The sequence below is a fragment of the Silurus meridionalis genome, chromosome 4 (assembly GCF_014805685.1).
Source record: "Silurus meridionalis isolate SWU-2019-XX chromosome 4, ASM1480568v1, whole genome shotgun sequence".
Classification (NCBI taxonomy): Eukaryota; Metazoa; Chordata; class Actinopteri; order Siluriformes; family Siluridae; genus Silurus; species Silurus meridionalis.
The window spans coordinates 3,456,391-3,475,569 of record NC_060887.1 but is presented as its reverse complement, the minus strand read 5'-3'; the positions used below and the strand labels follow the sequence as shown (position 1 = coordinate 3,475,569).

Sequence of the window (19,179 nt, the reverse complement as noted above, 5' to 3'; positions counted from 1 at the left end):
CATTTTATTCCAGTGTCTGAATGAAAAAGCAGAACCATAACAAACTCTGTCCTCTACCTTTTTTCACAGTCAACTGATAAACAATAAGCATCTTTTTGGACCATTTGTAAACTCTAGTAATCACCTTCCTGGACACAAAGGTCAACATAGTGATAGGTAATGTGTATTTCACATTGATTTATACACATTGGTGTGTGTTGTGAGGATTATTTGGTTTGTATATATTATTTCAATGTAAGAGTAAATTCTTACATATGCAAAGTGTTTTAAAAGTTAACATTAAGTTGACCTTAAAGGAATATTGTGATATGTTTAAGTTCTTTCCTGATCGAAGCTGACCGATTGCTGCTGTTTATATTTATAATTCCCCAGAATGCCAAACATTTTTCTAAATGCTGTGGCTTATTTATCAGCTTTGTGCAATACTTTAACATGAGAACTGGGTATGCATTAATGAAAATGATGAGTAATTGAGAACCTGTGTTCTAACAATAAGGGCAACATACATATATTGATATTTGAGGGTCATGTTACAGTTCTCCTCAATACAGTACAATTAGAGTGGCTGATGTACTGAAACTGAGGGTCATTCTAGATGATGACAACGCTGAGAGGCTGATTTTGCCCTCTCGTCCTGAGAATGTACATGGCCTCATTGTTGAAGTTAAAGAACTTGAATTTTACTTTCAGCTTCAGTTTGAAGAAACAGAGTTTGACAATGCACTATGCAATCTAGTTAATATCGAGGACCTAGCCTCCCGAGCGACTTTTAGACTAGTTAAACTGGTTCTTCCAGTTTAGACGACACAATGCTACTGTCTGATAGATTAGTAGATTCACCAGAGCACCTTAGCCTTTGGCCAGAGGTCTTTGTTGTTCCCCCATTCTCATATGAGTTCGAGTACACTCTAAGAGAAGGCAACGCTGCATTTTTGACAGAGGAAAACTTTAAAGCTGACAAGGAATCAAAACACAACATACGTGATGTGATGGCTGTTGAAATGTATAAGCATAAAGCCTATCCTAGTTCCAAACAGATTGGCAAGGCTGCAGAAACTCTACTATTCAAGCACCCCTGTCTAAAAGAAAAGGTTCCACAACAGGTTATGAGGGTTGGAAGAACAGCCTATGCTTCAAAATGGGCAACTACAGGACCAAACTGACCAGGGCTGACATAAAGGGTGTTGCTGTGAATGAAGGAAAGTGAAGCAGGACAAATCCAGAAGGTTTAGCATCCAGGGCCAACATCAAATGACCCAGAAGAGGGGAAATTAATTTTCTTCCCAGTTATCCCTGTGGACAGACTAAGGGCATTTTGGAAACCAAGAGGCTTGAGATGGTGGACCAGTTCAAGAAAGCTGTAGAAGGAAAAGACATGACTCTCATCCATCAGCAAATGCAACACACCTTTCTCTCAGGCATGAAGAAATTTTGAATTCAGCTCCTTCAATTGCTGAACTAAAAGATAGATGTCCTGCACACTTTTGTGAAGCTCGAGTAAGTAAAAAAACTGTTACTAGGACCACATAGTGTCACTCGTCTTTGCAGCACTGCTTGAGCTGGAAAAAGTCTTAGTTTAATATGGATTGTTGATTTGTATGTTCTTTTGTTCCCAATGCAGCTTTACAGCTAATTTCACAGGATAACAAATCAAAATCTGCCATTTTCTTTCTGTGCTGCTCTTGACAAATATACACCTCAGTTTCTGAAACTGTATAAAAAGAGGAAAATAGGATATTTTGGTGAGAAGATGGAAGACTTTTTGATGGCATATGAAGAACATGTAAATATATTTTAAGTGCATTGCATTACATTTAAGTAAATGTGAACACTCAACCCTGAGATCTTTGTGCAATGTATTTGTTTCTGCAAAAGGACAAAAAGGACATCAATGTATCCAGAACTAACTACTGTTAGACTACCGTATTTTCCGGTATATAAGCCGCTACTTTTTTCCTTCGCTTTGAATCTCGCAGCTTAAACAATGAAGTGGCTAATATATAATTTTTTTCTGGGTTATTCCCAGTTTCACAGGATTCAAGCCAAAAAACTGAGCCCAATAACATTGCCGAACGGGTTTAGGTGAACCAATGAAATTCTTTATATTAAATCAGATGCGCTCCCACTGAAACTAATGAACTTTACACAGACTTTAATTAAAGACAGTGTCTGTTACACGGCTTGTATCTAAACAGTAGCCTAACAAGAAAGTCATTGTTCACTGTTTTTTTCTCCTTTTCCTTTCACAACTATTTCTCTCGGGAGTTTTTCTTTTGGCATCGTTGTGCGTTTAAAAATCACCATCGGTGAATCTTTTCTCCCGATGCCGTGCAGCTCAGAACACAGGTGAAGTGTGTTTTTTCATGCCCGGTTGTTTTTTAGCGTGACGAATTATTCTCCTTTCCTGTAGACAGTGCGAGTGAGCGGCAGGTCAAACATCAGAGGAACCTCATCCATATTTATGATGTGGTGTGGGTCGATTCAGTGGGAGTGCAACTAATTTAATATAAAGAGCTTCATTGGTTCACCTTAACCCATTTGGCAATTTCATTGGTCTGATGTTATGGGGCTCAGTTTTTTGGCTTGAAGCTTGTGAAACCGGGAAAAAACCCAGGAAAAATCCATAAATTAGCCGCTTCATTGTTTAACCTTCATGTTGGTCCCCTACTGATTATTCTCCTACTTCCACCGTTCTCTCACCTGATCATTATTATTATCCTCCCATATCTTTCCCTTGATTTTGATTAAATATACTATACTAATTATTAGGTCACACGCTAGATAAGGAGGATTAGAGCCATCACTCCCTTATTAATTAGTCTCACACTCTATGCTTACATCTATTTTAACCCATTAACAAACATAAAACAAAAATAATTTAATTTATTTATATATTTATAACTAAAAAATGAAACAGACAAAAATCAAAATAAGACAAAATCTAAGCAAAAATCGAGCAAAATCGAAAAAAAAAAAAAAAAAAAAAAAAAGAAATCGACCAAAATTGACATCATTACCCACCCTCAAAGCATCAATGGATAAGCCTAATCACAACATGATGAACTGGAAGTGGGCGAAAAACCCTGACAGCAACCAAATTTTATGTAAAATTCCCACTCTGCCCACCAGGGGCACGACAGTGGACTCACCACCAAGTTCATCCTCAGTCGTGATTGTACAAGTAACTAACAAATGTGAAAACATAAGAAAATAAAAGTTGATGCAGTCCAGTGCAAAGTGGCTTAACTATGGAATGGGTGATAGTCGTCTGATCCAGCGTGGCAGGGGAGCAGATATAGAACTGTGAGACTGCAGTGCAGACCACACCTCACTGTGATACCTGTAACCACCACCGTGACGTCTCGATGAAAATATCATTGAGTCTGTTCTGACTGTGTGAAATATGTGACAAAGGATAGGACGACAATTCCAATCACGATGTTTCGCTGGTTCAGTTGTCCATAGAACATAGCCACAGAAGGTGATGGTGTAGTACGTTACAAAGGTGCTTTGCATGACGAAGCCCGTGAACAGAAAACTGTGAGTTCTCGGAGCACCCACTGAGCTGGCAGTAACTCCAAACGATTGGGCAAGGGTAATAGCCCTACGCACATGAAAGAGACGGGTGATCAGCTGAAGTCCAGCAGGAAGATCATAGACAGAGTTCTGGATGGAATCTAGCCACATTCCATCTGGGAGAACATGTCAGCGTGGTGCAGAATGTCGATCACCGGTCTGAACCGGTCCTCATCAGTTTCCCAAACAAATTCGTCCTTTTCTGGAGGAAACCTGAACCATTTACGGGGTCCATTACGACACCATTCACCTAGAGGACAGGTGGGCTGCTGCAGGCACCACAAGCAATGCTTTAAAAAATGGACACAAGGGCATAACAAGCATCGCAGGGACCTCTAAAGGTGTCAAAGTCGAAGCGATACCCCTCAGCACATGCTTTGATGTAGGCACACGTGCCTTGATGCAGACGGATAACTTTCAGAAGCCTCCTATGTTCACCAGCTGTTGTTCCTGCACACAGCATAAAATACACACAACAACAACATGATTTATATACGATATAATCAAAGAATCAGAATTGAAGCGTAGAAAGAGTTTAGTGATTTTAGTTATAAGAAAACGTTTGTTACAGTCATTTTTTTCTCATTGACTAGGGCCATAATCCCTCCATCCAAATCCACATAGATGTTTTGATCCATATCTGTGGAGATGTTTTCTGTAGAAGACTCTTCACCTGTAATTTTATACACTGGGAGCTGTACGTATTGTCTAAACAATGACAAGGAATTCCACAACAGATAAAACATGCCACGGCTGCAAGGATTATTAAAATTGTAGTCCCAGTCTGACCCTATTCTACTCTATTTATTAGTATATTATGTTAATTATACTTGGAGTAAACAGGTTACATGAGTTGGGATATGGGATAAATAGGTTAAATTAAGCTACTTAATTGTATCTAATAGATTCTATACTAATTATTAGGTCAATTTGTTGGATTAATATAAAAAGCTAAACTATAAAAGCTAAAAAAAAAAAGCTAATCTTAGCTAGCTGGCTAGTTACCCATGCTAATGTCGCTAAATAATGACTTTGTACTTTTTGAGTCTTCTACTAAATAATCTACAATATTCTGCCATAATTATTTAGACGACTTACCAGGTACCTGTATGAAGAAATGTTCAATAGAAGAGAATTTGTAATGTTTTTTTAGTTGCTGCTAATCGCTGCTGCTTCTTGCTGCTGTTTGTTTGTTTGGTGGTTGTCAATTTTAGTGTCTCTTTACTTACAATTGGTAAATTCACAAATGAGAAACAAAAGCACGCTTTGAATTATATAGACGTGTCACACTGTGACATCACACCTAGATGCCCCGCCCTCTGCCTGTGACATCATCATGTCACTCACTTTATTTCTCTCTCTCTCTCTCTCTCTCTCTCTCTCTCTCTCTCTCTCTCTCACACACACACACACACACACACACACACACACACACACACACACACACACACACTCTGCGCATGTACAGATTACAGAGGGAAGATTACGCACAATCCGGAAGTTGACCCGAGTGACTATATGAATGTTGTAGAATCATAAATGACCAGATGAAGCTGACTGAGGTGAACCCCTGAAACTAACCCAGGAACAGAGTAGGAACATTCTGACCACCTGCTGGTTTCTTTTTGAGAGACTGCTGAAATTTCTTGAACTATCTATGGATTCAGTCTTGGTCGACCTCATTGTTTTGAATAGAAGTGACCGAACTGAACTCTTGAACCGAGTCACTTGAACTGAATCTAAGGAGTCGAAATCATCGAATCGAATCTTTTCGAACTGAATTGACCAAACTGAATGGACTGAATTATTAAAATTAATCTATAAAACAGTTCTGTCTACTGTTTTTCTACTAACTGCAGTTGTTAAAAGTTATACTTGAACTATGATGTTATGAGGCTGCATTGGAACTAAACTTTATAGTATTGTGTGATCAGATGAACCCATGAAGAACTCATGTATTGTAAACTGATTTAATCTCTGTGTTATTGTGATTTAATATTTAAACTGATGCTGTGAATACTGTTCAATAACTGTTTATTTTATTACTTTAACTTCTGTTCATGTAAAATTGGGTTTAAACAGAACCTTTTATTTTATTATAATTTACTTTTGTCTCATTTTCCCAACATTTTATCATGAGGATTTTAATTCTTAGTTACATTTAAATGATGTACAATAATAATTTAATAATAGAAACAAAACACACACTATATTTAAGATATTTATTTATTTTGAAGTAATAAAAAATATTGAGTTACAATAATCACTGATATTTTTGTACTTTATTATATGTAGGACATGTCCAGCTTGATCTCCTCTTTTTCTTTCTCTGGTTTTCTTTCTCTAGTGCTGAAGTCATATTGCTGAACAGCTGTACAGCTTCCTCCAGTCACTCTCGGGTTTCCATCCTCATTTCTCTTCCCTCACCTAAGAATCTTTGTTTCCTCAGAGATTTTCTGCGACTCTTTGGGCTTGTAGAGGTTCAGCTTTCTGTTTCTGCTGTTTCTCATAGTCAGAACCCAAAGTGCCCTCAGCTGAGCTTCATGTTTCTCCAATTGCTCTTGGTTTCTCAGAATGATCTTTTTGATGATATATTTTTATGGAGAGCAAAATATTTTAGGTTATTTAAAGTTTAATTTTATTTGTTCTGGAATAATTTTCCTGTCTGTTTTTATTAATATTTATTTTAAAAAGCATTGTTTTAGTGTGTTCAATAAATGTTTATCCTGTTCGGCCCGCAACCTAAAGTGTGCTTTGAGTTTTGGCCCCCTGTGCAATTAAGTTTGACACCCTGATATATATCATTAATTATTAATAATAACTAAAGGTAATAATTAAATAATAATTAAAGGTAAACTGAGCACATCTTTTATCTCAGAAGTGTGTATCAAACTGGTAGCCCTTCACATTAGTCGGTACCCAAGAAGTAGCTCTCGGTGTCAAAAAGGTTTGTGACCCCTGATTTATAATCTTGTTACTTTTGTCCCCACATGAACATATACATTTTTATATTTAGTCATTGTGATTTCACCCTTTTACATCGTATCTCTGTTGGTTTCTTTTATTCAGCTCCATCTCACAGACGTTCTGGGACAGCTCTTAGGAGCGTTCTCCTCCGACAGTATCGTCAATTTCAGCTCTTCTCCCTCACCACTGAGATTGCTCCATTTATTAAACATCTCTCTACTCCAGCTGTTCCAGAGAACCCTGTCTGCCTCCTCACATCGTGAAGAATACTTTTACACGTGATATGGGCACACAGACCTCGTCTGACCTTCCTGCTGTTTATCATCAGGTGACACAGACCAACAATGTAGACTATGACGACTCCCGTATTCCTGCATCGACTCTACCATCTCCTCCTTATCCTTCATGTTGGTCCCCTACTGATTATTCTCCTACTTCCCCCGTTCTCTCACCTGATTATTATTATTATCCTCCCATATCTTCCCCTGAGTCTGATCCTGATTGCTCACCCATGTCTTCTGCAGCAGCAATGGCCCACAAACTCTTCTTTCCTAATAAACATGCTTAAGTCTGCCTTGTTTTTGTTTCTCCTACACACTCATAACATTAGTCAGACCCTATTCTACTCTATTTATTACTAACTGATTATTATTATTTTAATTATACTTGGAGTAAATAGGTTACATGAGTTTGATTAAATATACTATACTTATCACCAGTGTTGTGCTGGTTAATAAAAAATAGTAACTAGTTACAGTTACTTGTTACTTTATTAAAAAAACTCAATTACTTAGTTGATTATTTACACCAAAAAGTAATGCGTTACTGTTAAAAGTAAATTTTTAGTTACTTTTTAAAAGAACCTTCTTTAATGTTCCCATTAATGCCCTTTTATGTGTTATGGTCTACAAACACAAAACTGACTTAAACACAAAGTCATTTTTAAACACTATTTTATTAAAGTCAGAGCAGCACAAACTGAATATATCACAAGCATTTCTGAAATAAATAACAAAACAAGCTGAATTATATATTCACAATCAAAAACTAAAGTGGCTTCTGCATCATAAAAGCTGTTGTGTTGAGTTCTTAAAAATGTTCCTTTCACAGCTGAAGTATGAAAACTATCAACAATGTAGAACAGAACACCGGGTTAGCTTCTAGCTTCTAGCTCCTCAGGCATGGAGTTTCTGGAGGTGTTGCTATTGCAGTAGATACGACCTTCGAACCAGAAAGACACAGCTTATATTAGACTAAACAGTTTTTGTCTTTATACTCAACTAAAGTGAAATAATGAGCATATTTCCACTTTGAGAAACTCGTCTTGCTCTCGCCTCGACTCGCCATTACTGCCGCACAGACCTGAATAAACTGAGACACACCCACAGTGCGTCTTCTTCCTGTTTACAGTGGTTCATCCACCAATCCTACAATGCGTCGCTTCTGTAAACAGGTTAGACTGTAGTCTACACTTCAGCCCAAATTCATTCATTTAAAAAAGTAACAGGTAACGCATCATATGGTAACGGTAATGGAGTTACTTTATTTTTAACATGCACCAGGATGCCGCTGTTACGTGTCTGTGCTGTTTTCTTCTACTCCCCCCTCCTTGTGTTGGCTCTGTCTTCAGCTCTCTACTATATGTAGGTGGAGTCACCTGGTAATTGTAATGGAGGCCTGAGGGAAAAAAGGACCAATGAAGAGCAAGAGCCTGACCAGAGGAGGCGGAGCCTACAGTTCAAAAGCAGCCACCTGAAATGACCACTGTTTGCTGGTGTAAGGTAACAATAGATTAAATGAAAAGGTGTATAAGTTATCATGATAAATTATATATCATTCTAAAGGTCTAAGCCTCAAGCATCGATTTTAGATCACTGTTTTTCAATGGAACGCTTATAACGAATATATTTTCTAAATTTGTGTAAACAATACACACAAACAACATGCATAAAAACAGTACTGCTGCAAATTCCTGTTTATTTGGAAAGATAAGGTTCCACTGAACAACATACTGTAGAGCATTTTTGGTCTTTTGTTTGTATCTGTTTTAGAGTAACTTTTGCATAAAGAATGACATCTTGGTGGTAAAAAATAAATATGGCTGGTAGAATATAGTGTTAAAAACACAAATGAGAGTAACCACTAAAAAAAGACAAAGACAGGTAGAATCTTATCAGTGATACAACTGAACTCTGCAGGTGTTTGTGGTGATGTTTTGCTTTGCACCACCTTTCATTTCCAATCTTTTATTTTCAGCCAGTAGCAGTGTGGAAACAACATGTTCCATAGAAAATGTAGCCAATGAGTGCAGGATTTTAACGACACATGGGAGGTTTTTATTCCCCGTGTGGGCGAGTTCTTAGTTTTATTCATCTTTAGAAGCTCTTAGTGGTGAAAGAGCGCGTGACGTGCACTGTGACGCACCTGGCAGGAAGTGGAATGCAGCTCTTTCCAGCTCGTGATAACTGAGCTTTGTTTACAAGAAATAAAAAAGGAAAGAAAAAGCGACAGCGACCTGGTGATCTGCATGTGGATGGAAAATCTGAGTCTATTTTACATCTGTGAGGGAGAAAAGGACCAGAAATATTCTCAGATAAATGTTTGTAGAAATCTACATTTTAATGATATCTTCATAAAATGTTAAATATACATACATGATACATGTGACTTTTAACCCAGTACTTTATTCAAGTACATAATTTTTATACAAAACACGGTACACAGAGTATTGCATGATGGATTCTCTACATAAACATAAAAATATTGTTATTCATAACCATAAAGAATTTTTCTTTTCCACAGGAATGAAAGTGTTGAAAACCAGCTTCTGGCACTTAAAGGTATCTATAGTGTTGATGTTTATGTCTTCAGTGTGTAAGACGATACAAGCACATTATTACTGCATGATACGCTTTTATCAAATAAACATATAATATCATTAGTGTGATCTGAGCAGCTTTCATTTCATTTAGTAAATTATTTTACACAACACACCTTTAACATGTACAGAAATGATCAGATTGTAGACTGTATTCATTATGCAGAGATAAAACATGCAGCTTTGTTCTTTTATTTATTTATTTATTTTATATGCAGGATCCATGAAGAATTCTTCAGCATCAGGTCGAGTTCCCTTTGCTATTACTGAGTGTTGATCAGCTCCTCCCAGGCATGACATTCATGTTCCAGGAATCCTGTCCTCCAAGCAGGAGAGCTCCAATCAGTCTCTCAAAAAAAAAAAAAAAGAAACCAGCAGGTGGTCAGAATGTTTCTACTCCATTCCTGGGTTAGTTTTAGGGGTTCACCTCAGTCAGCTTCTTCTGATCATTTTTGATTCTACAACATTCATATAGTCACTCGGGTCAACTTCCAGATTGTGCGTAATCTTCCCTCTGTAATCTGTACATGTGGTTAAGGTAATTAAATGAAATGGGGCAGTTGGTAATTGTGTTTAAGAAAATGTTTATTGTTGTCAGGATCTCCTGGGCACACTGCACTTCTGGTTTCGCGTCGCGCTTTTCCGGTTCCGCGGTGAGCACTTCCGGGTCGGCGGCCATCTTGCCGTTTTTTCCCGCGCCTCCCGGTGTATATAAGGACAATCAAGAGTTTAGCTCCTGGCCAGATTATCTTACCGGCTTTCTAGCCCCTGAGATTATTCTTGCCATCCTGCCTGCTTTAGTTCCTGTTTCTGATCCTGATCATCCTGCCTGTTCTGGATCCTGTCCTTGACCTCTGTTCCGCCCTGCCTCTGGTTTTGAAGTTTGGACTGTTTTGGTTTATGTTTTGCTCTGCCCTGTATTGTACTGTTTTGCCGGTTTCTGGATTTTTGGACTGTTTTGGACTTTGGTTTTGTCTTCTCCTGCATTGCCCTGTTTGCCTGTTTTGACCCTGGATTGTTTTGGATTCTGTTTTTGCCTTTGCCCCTTGCTTTAATTATCAAATTCAGTTTTTTCCCCATAACCTTGTGTGCATCCTGCATTTGGGTCCTCCCATCCAGTCACTCTGCACCTACCGTTGCACCGTGCTCGCTGACAAGTGTCTGAATAAAGCATATGATGTATTGTAATTTTGTTTTCTGTTTTAGATTTAAGTCAATTGCTGTTTCTCCCGTGTTGTTTTTTTTTGGTCCCGGTCTCAGGAGTGTGCTGCATGGTGATTTTGTTTTATTTAAAAAAAGAATTTATATCCTTTATGATGCACAATTGATATACATTCCTGTTACGTTCCCCTTTGACCTCTAAGCTAAGGGTGTTTTGTTTACTTCCGTGCACTGCAGAAATATAGTGATAGTGACAATACAGTGACTTTCCTTTTAATTGGTCCAAACAATCATCTTTAACTCTGATTATCTCCACTTTTATTGCTTATTGTTTTATTAAGTAAGCATGATTAACAAAAATGATTGCAATATAAACTGACTCAGTCGAAATCAATTTACAATTACATTTTTTATTTTTGATGTATTTTGTACAAAAGCACAAATATATTTGTAGGTTTCAGATGTATTTGATGGCAGGTGTCTATCCAGTAGTTTGTAGTGCAGATCCTAAATCACAAAAACAAAACAATTAGAGAACAAAATTACTTCATGAATTATAAGGTTCCTCTGTCGGTTTAAAAATAAAGAGAGAAAGAACAGCACAAATACCTCTAAAGTGAAACCATGGGTGATGCTCTATCTGCTCCAGGCTCGGACGGCCTGCTGGTTTGGTGCACAAACACCAACGGATCAGATGCATGCATTCTGTTAAACAATACACAGATACAGAAATCAGTAAAACATAGAGAAAAGAATAGAAACTTCACCTAATAAAGATCATGCTGTATAATATTTAATCTCTTAAAACAGTTATGCATAATATATAAAACTTTGAAATAAATATCATTGATTGCATATTAAATTATTCACACTTATAGCTGTTATAAGATCAAACAAATAAATGCTTCTTTCTCTGTTCAAGTAAATGTACAATAGAAACTTCAGCCTGCTTTGACTTATTCCATAACTTATCAGTCTTTGCAGTTTCTTACCTTCAGAATGCCTTCTGGAGAAACGCACATGACCATGTTTCACGTCCTTCCTGGTGTTGAAAGACAGAGAGCCACACACCAGTCTGTAAAGTGTCACACCCACAGACCAGACAGTCGCTGGTTCTGCCAAATACTTTTTCTTTTTAAACCACTCAGGAGGAGCGTAGCTGGGTGTGCCTGTTAATGACATTCCAGTTAGTAAAAGAAGCACACATCTCATTGCCATGCAGAACTCAGATACGTTTTCAGAGCTTTCAGATAATATACCTGTAAATTCTTTGTACTTGTCCTTGATCAAGTCTCCGCACCCAAAGTCAATCAGCTTAACCTTAAGAGTGTTTGTCTGAACCATGATGTTTTCTGGCTTGACGTCACGATGCAGAATTCCCCGGCTCTTGCAATGCTTCAGCGCATCTATCAGCTGAACCATCACTAAACGAGTCACAGTCTCAGGCAAGCAGCTGCCATACCTACTGCAGAACTGGTGGAGGTTTTCACATGGTTCGGGTCGTTCCAGAACTATGTAGTAGCACTTTGGCTGTTCATACCACTCCAGAATCCGCAGGATGTTTAAACAGTATGGTTCTGTATTGACGATGGACATCAAAGCTACCTCAGTGGGCAGGAAACCATGTCCAGGCTGTAGAAAAGAACGAGTGCTACATATTATAACCCCAAACTGCTTATAAAAGTGTTCTGAATAACGTGATTATTATTATTATTATTATTATTATTATTATTATTATTATTATTATTATTATTATTATTATTATAGTATAGGATATTGGTTATTGTTTTATGTACATTAAGACATGCAGAAGAAACTTACGATTTCCAGTTTTTCAGGTGCTTTACGTTTGGAGATGTACTTGATTGCAACCTAAAAAAATACAAATGTGTTTTGTGAAATTAGATGAAATTATTCACATAAATGATCTAAAACGTATTTTTTATTTGGCCTTAGATGTTATATAATTTTAGCTGATCATAAAAGTGTAGTAATCACTTCTGCAGTTTTATTGAAAATCCTACATTGAGCCATGATGCCATGATGCTTATAACAATCAGCCTCTTTCTAAAGTCACAATCACGTATCAGTGAACACTGCCATTCCTGATCTTATGATTAAATATTCAGCATGATGACTAAAAACAGGCTTCCCCAATGTGTATATTAAATTACGACATATAATGAAGTCAGAGATATAGAATAAAACAAGAGAGAAAAGACTTACTGGCAATCCATCTGCTTTACGTACACCAGCATACACAGAGCCAAATCCTCCTTTGCCCAGCAGTTCTCTCGTCTCATAAACCTCCAACAAATGTGCTGTGAAAAAACATCCAAAGATGAGTGTCTAATTCACATAACCAGTCCTACTGCTGTTCATCCACTTCAACTTTCTTCTGCCTTACCAATGCCTAAATGTTTAGGAGGTAGTTTATTTGTGTTGGAGACGTCAGTTTTCTCTTCTATTATCTGTTTTTTCTGTCTCTTCTGATGAGGCTCATATTCATTGGGCAGGTTATCAGGTTTCCTTTTGCCCCTGAATGATGATTTGGGCTGATCGTATGCCCTCTTCTTTATGTTCCAGCTTTCAGTGTGCTGGTTGATGTATAAAACTAAATAAAGAAAGGGATAAGAATTATAATTTTTGCATAAATAATGTGGTGATAATGCAGCAACACAGACGCACACACACACACACACACACACACACACACACACAAAGTGTATATGAATACAGAGGTGTTTCTAATGAAGGGGACAGTGAGGGTACATCACATTCACAAACCCTTGGACAAGTTTGCATGTATTTTTTTTTACCTAGTTTAGTTTTGTTGGAGACGTCCGTTTTCTCTTCTATTATCTGTTTTTTCTGTCTCTTCTGATGAGGCTCATATTCATTGGGCAGGTTATCAGATTTCCTTTTGCCCCTGAATGATGACTTGGGCTGATCATGTGCCCTGTCCTTTATGTTCCAGCATCCAGTGTGCTGGTTGATGTATAAAACTAAATAAAGAAAGTGATAAGAATTATTATTTTTGCATAAATAATGTGGTGATAATGCAGCAACACACACACACACACACACACACACACACACACACACACAGTAAATGATTGTAGGTCTTCCTAGTAAATTGAGTGCACATCACATTTACAACCCCTCTTTTTTTATCTTGACATGTTTTGCCCAATGTAGCTGCCATTTTGTTTACAGACTATTTTCAGAATCTTTGTGTTGGTTCCTTGGACTTTTTATTTTCCAAGACTGAACTCAGAAATAAATTTAGATCAGTGAGATTTAAGATACAGAGGTTTGATCTGAAGTGTCCCACTTTGCCAGTATTTATACTAATTGGGTAGAGTTTATTCTGGTGACATGAGGCATACATTTCTTTTTAACTTTCCATTACGGTCAGGAACTGGACATTGAGTCCGTTTTAAACAAGGATGTTATGTAGTGTTTAGCGTCTTACATTTTTTGTGAAACATTCCAGCAGATGGCGCTTTATTCTCGGTTTTATTTCCTTCTTGCCCAAAATAACGCATCCAGCAGATATCGCTGTCCAGCAGTGAAAAGAGGTCGCGTATCCATGGCAACATTTGATATTGATGATGAAACAGTATGTGTACAGTTTTGTCTCCAGGTAACGCCTCTGTTTAGTTTACATCTGAGGGGTTCCACTACCACTGCCCTGTATTTACACATTTATATATTCAATCAAGACAGAAGAAGAATGTGATATAAATATACAGTACTCTGCATAAATAAAGAATAAATAAAAAAGAGTCCAAATTAATAAAAGTCTAAATTAATAATTTTGTGTGACCACATTTTCTCTGCAAATCAGCATTAATTCTTCTAGGTATACTTGCACACACACTTTTAAAAGTTCTGGACAGGTAGTTTGTTTCAAACATCTTGAAGACCTAACCACAGATCTAGATCTACATGTAGATCTTTTCTGTATCTGCAAAGAGTTTCTCCAAGTCGGGTTTAAATTGATCACCTGAAATCCAAACATCCCGATTGCCATTGTAAATATGAGAAGAACGCGGCGCAGAAAAGTAAAGTCAATCCGAGCATGCGCACTCTGTCTGTAGCGGACGTTTTTGAAAAGGCAGGAAAGTTTTCCAGTGATGGTGCCAAGGCAAAAGGCATAACACAAAAAATTATGGATTTCATTGCCATTTAAATTGAATTTTCATTTCGGTGCATCCCTAAAATATTATCGTTGGTGTGGCCCTCTGACACAATTCAGATTTCTCATGTGGCCCCTTGTAAAAATTAATTGCCCACCCCTGCTGTATATTCATCTCACGCACATGCGCATTTGACGAAAAAAACTTATTGAACTCGAGCGAAGTGAACACGCACATAAAAAAAACACCCCCCACAAAGTCTGTGTTTTCTACACTGAAACACGTGAAATCAAAGCATCGATCTGTTCTGACTGACACCCAAGAATCCGCGATGCGCTTTGGGAAGAAAAGAGCAGCCGTTGAGAGAGTGCCGGTGGGAAGACACGTACCGGGATACACATGAGCGATAACAACGACCGCCGTGAACCAACATATACCAACAATAACGGACAGTGAGAGTGTGGAAGTTTAAATAGGAGCTGGTGATGATGATAAACGAGCACCATATGTGCGCAATTGAAGCGGAGCTTCAGAAAGCGGCGAGAAAACACCTGACACGCTGAAGGGGCGAAGGGGCGTGGCAGGTGGATTCTGACAGATAAACATGTACTGTATGTATTTTTATAGCATGCCTTCATCGAACAAATCGCGGCAACGCTGTTGTGTAAAAAAACCCTTCAAAAACACGTGCATGCACATTCTCATTTATTAACGCACATCATGTACATAAAGAAATTTCAAGCACATTAATATATTGCCACTATATTGATTTTTGTTTATCTCGATCATCGGTTACCTCGATGCTTTCTGGCGACAACCTAGGACATCGACATAACCGGGTTCCACTGTATTATTTTTATTATTATTATTATTATTATTATTATTATTATTATTATTATTATTATTAATCATCATTATTAAAGTTTTTGGGGGTTTATGAATGTTCCTTGCTTTGACGAGGATGTGTTGATTATATAACACCCAAATAACATTGTTTAATCAAACCAAATATTGGAAATTTAATAATTTTATCTCTTTGGGTTTCATAAATATGTAAATCTGCATATAATAATAATAAAAATTAAATGAAGACCTTTATGTACTAAAGCACCTCAGTGCAATAAAGTATTACATTCTAAAGTCCAGCAAACACGACATGGGAGTCAATTCCTTGTAGCATTTTCTTGAACTTGGTTTGCAGGAGAAAATCTGGTTTTGTTGAAATAACAGGTTAACAGATGATAACTGGATAAATAACTAATGAATAAACTCAGCCTGGCTTCCACTATTTCCTATAACGTCATGGTGTGACTGATCAACTTTATTCCCCTGTAGTTCTCCTTTTCTCCTTCCTTAGTGTCCAACTTCTCTTACAGCTTTAACGGTCATCACATCTCCTTTACTCGCAGGAGGTCCTGGGTTCAACCCCCAGTGGAGCAATGCCCTTGAGCCTTTTGGAATTCCTATTGTCCATTTTTGTTGCAAGCACAATGCAGAAACACCAAAAGTTGTTTATTTTTTTCAAGGATTTAGTAACAATTTGTGACAAATACATGAAGCTCATTCATGTTTGCTAGCTGCATGGTTCCACTGGGGGTCGCAGAAGGACCTTCTGCGTGTAAAGCAGATGTGATGACCACTACCCTATGGATCCACACAATCACCTTCACCTGCATATGTTTCCAGATTGCAACTTTTCAGCTTTGACTCCACTGACTCCACGACCCTGCTTCAGTGAAGAAAGGCCTGAGAGACATGGTGCAGTCATAAAAACCTGGAGCTTAACACGCTCAAAACAGTGGAGATAATTGTGGATTTTAGGAGAAACCCCCCTGCTCTCCCCCTACTCACCATCATTAACAGCACTATGGCAGCAGTGGAGTCATTCAGGTTCCTGGGCACCACCATCTCTCAGGGCATGTAGTGGGACAATCACATCGACTCCATTGTTAAAAAGGTTTAACAGAGGATGTACTTCCTTCACCAGCTTAGAAAGTTCAACAGGAGTTCCTTTAATAACTGTCTGGTTCTGCTCAGCTGTAAAATCAGACATCAGAGGACTACAGAGGACAGTTTAGACGGCTGCAGTGATTATCGGTGTCCTCCTGCCACTTTTCAAAAACTGTATACATCCAGAGTGAGAAAAAGAGAAAATTGTGTTTACACTACACAATGGAACCAGTTAAGGGACCCTAATGGTGGAATTTATTTCCCGCTAGCAGGATACGGTTTATTTTATATTTACTTTCATTGTGTTTTTTATTAAAAAATCTTGGCCACCTAGCACATGGGACTCAGCTTTTGTCTCTCTCCTTACAGTTTTACGGCCACTTTTGTGTGTGAAGCAGAGGTGATCACAACCACGCTATGGTTTTTAAAAGAAGAAGAAACACTCTTACATAATATTTGTTTTATACATGATTCCACTGGGAATCAAACCCAGAACCTCCTGCATGTAAAGCAGAAGTGATGAATTATTACACGGAACCTGTTTTTTTGTTTTTTGCATTAAGTGCATTAAGATGCTGGAGATCTTTCACTCGGTGGTCATGAGCCTACTGTGTGTGGTCTTCTGAGGAAGCAGCATTTTACTCAGTAATGTCAGCAGCAGTAATAAACTCATTTGCATCGCTAAAACTATTATTGGGCAAAACCTTTAATTTATATTTTTCCAGTTAGATTTTGAGAGATGTTTATCTTTATGCACATTGGACATAATCCTTCTCAGCAACAGGTTCCATAGTGTAGTGGTCATCACGCCTGCTTTACACGCAGAATGCTTTGTTCGAACCCCAGTAGAACCATGCACTTAATTCTGATTCTACTTCTGGAATGCTGTTACAAGCGCAATGCAGAAAAATGCCAACTTGTTTTTATTTGCAGAATTGTGTTCAAATTTTAGGAATATCTTCGCTTTCTTAACATAACTGTTCACAAAATATAAACCTCATTCATGTTTGCCAGCTGCATGGTTCCACTGGGAGTTGAGCTCAGGAGTTTCTGCATGTAAAACAGATGTGATGACCACTACATTATGGAACCATACAGTCAACTAAACAGCATGAATGAGCAGAAATATCGATTCAGGCAAAATGTTCTCCAGATTGCAACTATACAGCTTGAAAACTTGTTTCCAAATGTACCCTCAGCTTTCTGTTCTCGGTTGACAGGATCCAAGTTCTTTTCAAATTCTGTAGTACATGATTAATTCAGTAATATGAGGAAGATTAATCCTTATTATTGATCCTCATAGAGTGGCTAAGAGGAGCTACTCTAAAAAGCTGTAAAAATCAGTTTTCAGCCAACGACCCTGCTTCAGTGAAGAAAGACCTGAGAGACATGGTGCAGTCATAAAAACCTGGAGCTTAACACGCTCAAAACAGTGGAGATGATTGTGACATTTGAGTCAGTGAATTTTCTAAGTTGAATTAATATTTTCCCAGTTAAATTTTGAGAGATATGTTTCTATTTATGCACATTGGACATCAACCCTCTCGGCAGCAGGTTCCATAGTGTAGTGGTCATCACGTCTGCTTTACACGCAGAAGGTCCTGGGTTCGAGCCCCAGTGGAGCCATGCCCTTGAGTCTCTGATTCTATATGCTTTTAGTGCATTGCGGTTACAGGGCCCATGCGCACGATGAACATCAGGTGAGGTCTCTGCCGAGATGGTTCCTCCATATGAAGAAGGACATGGGTGAGATGCAACCTCCCTGTACTCATTAAAAACTGGATATGCTGAGAGAGCTTGATGTGGTCCTTCATAGGAAGAAAGTGTGAATGACATTGTAAGAGGGGACAGACGGGTCGACCTGTTAAGACAGATGTAGTGTCATAGAAGCTTCTGTAGTTGGTCACGCCCAAAGCAATTCCTGTAGTGAAACACAGAGCAACGTTCGAAAAAGAAACTCATTTGATTGGCTAAAACTATTATTGGGCAAAACATAGGGACATTTGAGTGAGTTCTCTAAGTTTAATTCACATGGTTCCACTGAGATTTTGAGAAATGTTCCTATACTACAGCATTTTAAGGTAAATATTTACATCCTGGATTCTTAATAATACAAGTGTGAACTCAATCTGAATCTGATTTCGATAAGCTCACATCTTCAATGTTTCTTAATAATGTTAATCAATAGTAAATCATACCACATTTTATAGATCTGATCTCTGGTATAACTGCTATACTTTACTCTGACCTCTGGTATAACTGCCATAACTTTAATTTACCTGACCTCTGGTATAACTGTTATTAATTTACTCTGACCTCTGGTATAACTGCTATTAATTTACTCTGACCTCTGGTATAACTGCTATTATTAATTTACTCTGACCTCTGGTATAACTGTTATTAATTTACTCTGACCTCTGGTATAACTGTTATTAATTTACTCTGACCTCTGGTATAACTGTTATTAATTTACTCTGACCTCTGGTATAACTGTTATTAATTTAC

The 19,179-nt window shown here is 37.9% G+C and overlaps 2 protein-coding genes, 1 non-coding gene and 1 pseudogene across 3 annotated transcripts in view; 2 read left to right on the top strand and 2 right to left on the bottom strand.

Annotated features, from left to right (window-relative positions):
* LOC124384578 (zinc finger protein 850-like) overlaps positions 1–19,179 on the top strand; it is a 1,373,244-nt gene that overhangs the window by 925,468 nt on the left and 428,597 nt on the right. The window lies entirely within an intron of this gene.
* Positions 1–19,179, bottom strand: part of LOC124384668 — a 920,651-nt pseudogene that overhangs the window by 482,677 nt on the left and 418,795 nt on the right.
* Positions 10,973–14,277, bottom strand: LOC124384593 (serine/threonine-protein kinase pim-1-like). Its single transcript, XM_046847573.1, has 9 exons — positions 14,058–14,277; positions 13,402–13,587; positions 12,990–13,196; positions 12,809–12,903; positions 12,404–12,454; positions 11,842–12,214; positions 11,575–11,751; positions 11,192–11,287; positions 10,973–11,089 (listed from the first exon to the last, which is right to left on the bottom strand). The coding sequence occupies exons 1-9, from the start codon at positions 14,182–14,184 to the stop codon at positions 11,064–11,066; spliced, it is 1,338 nt and encodes a 445-aa protein (XP_046703529.1). The 5' UTR covers positions 14,185–14,277; the 3' UTR covers positions 10,973–11,063.
* trnav-uac lies at positions 18,228–18,300 on the top strand. Its single transcript has one exon. It is a non-coding gene; the product is annotated as a tRNA-Val (tRNA).

Bases quoted from the DNA above. Each gene is read 5' to 3' on its own strand.
- LOC124384593 (XM_046847573.1), bottom strand. From the start codon at position 14,184: ATGTTGCCATGGATACGCGACCTCTTTTCACTGCTGGACAGCGATATC. The intron at 12,904-12,989 runs GTAAGGCAGAAG...GTTTTTTCACAG, and splicing joins TCCTAAACATTTAGGCATTG to CACATTTGTTGGAGGTTTAT. The intron at 11,090-11,191 runs GTATTTGTGCTG...TTTGTGATTTAG, and splicing joins CCCATGGTTTCACTTTAGAG to GATCTGCACTACAAACTACT.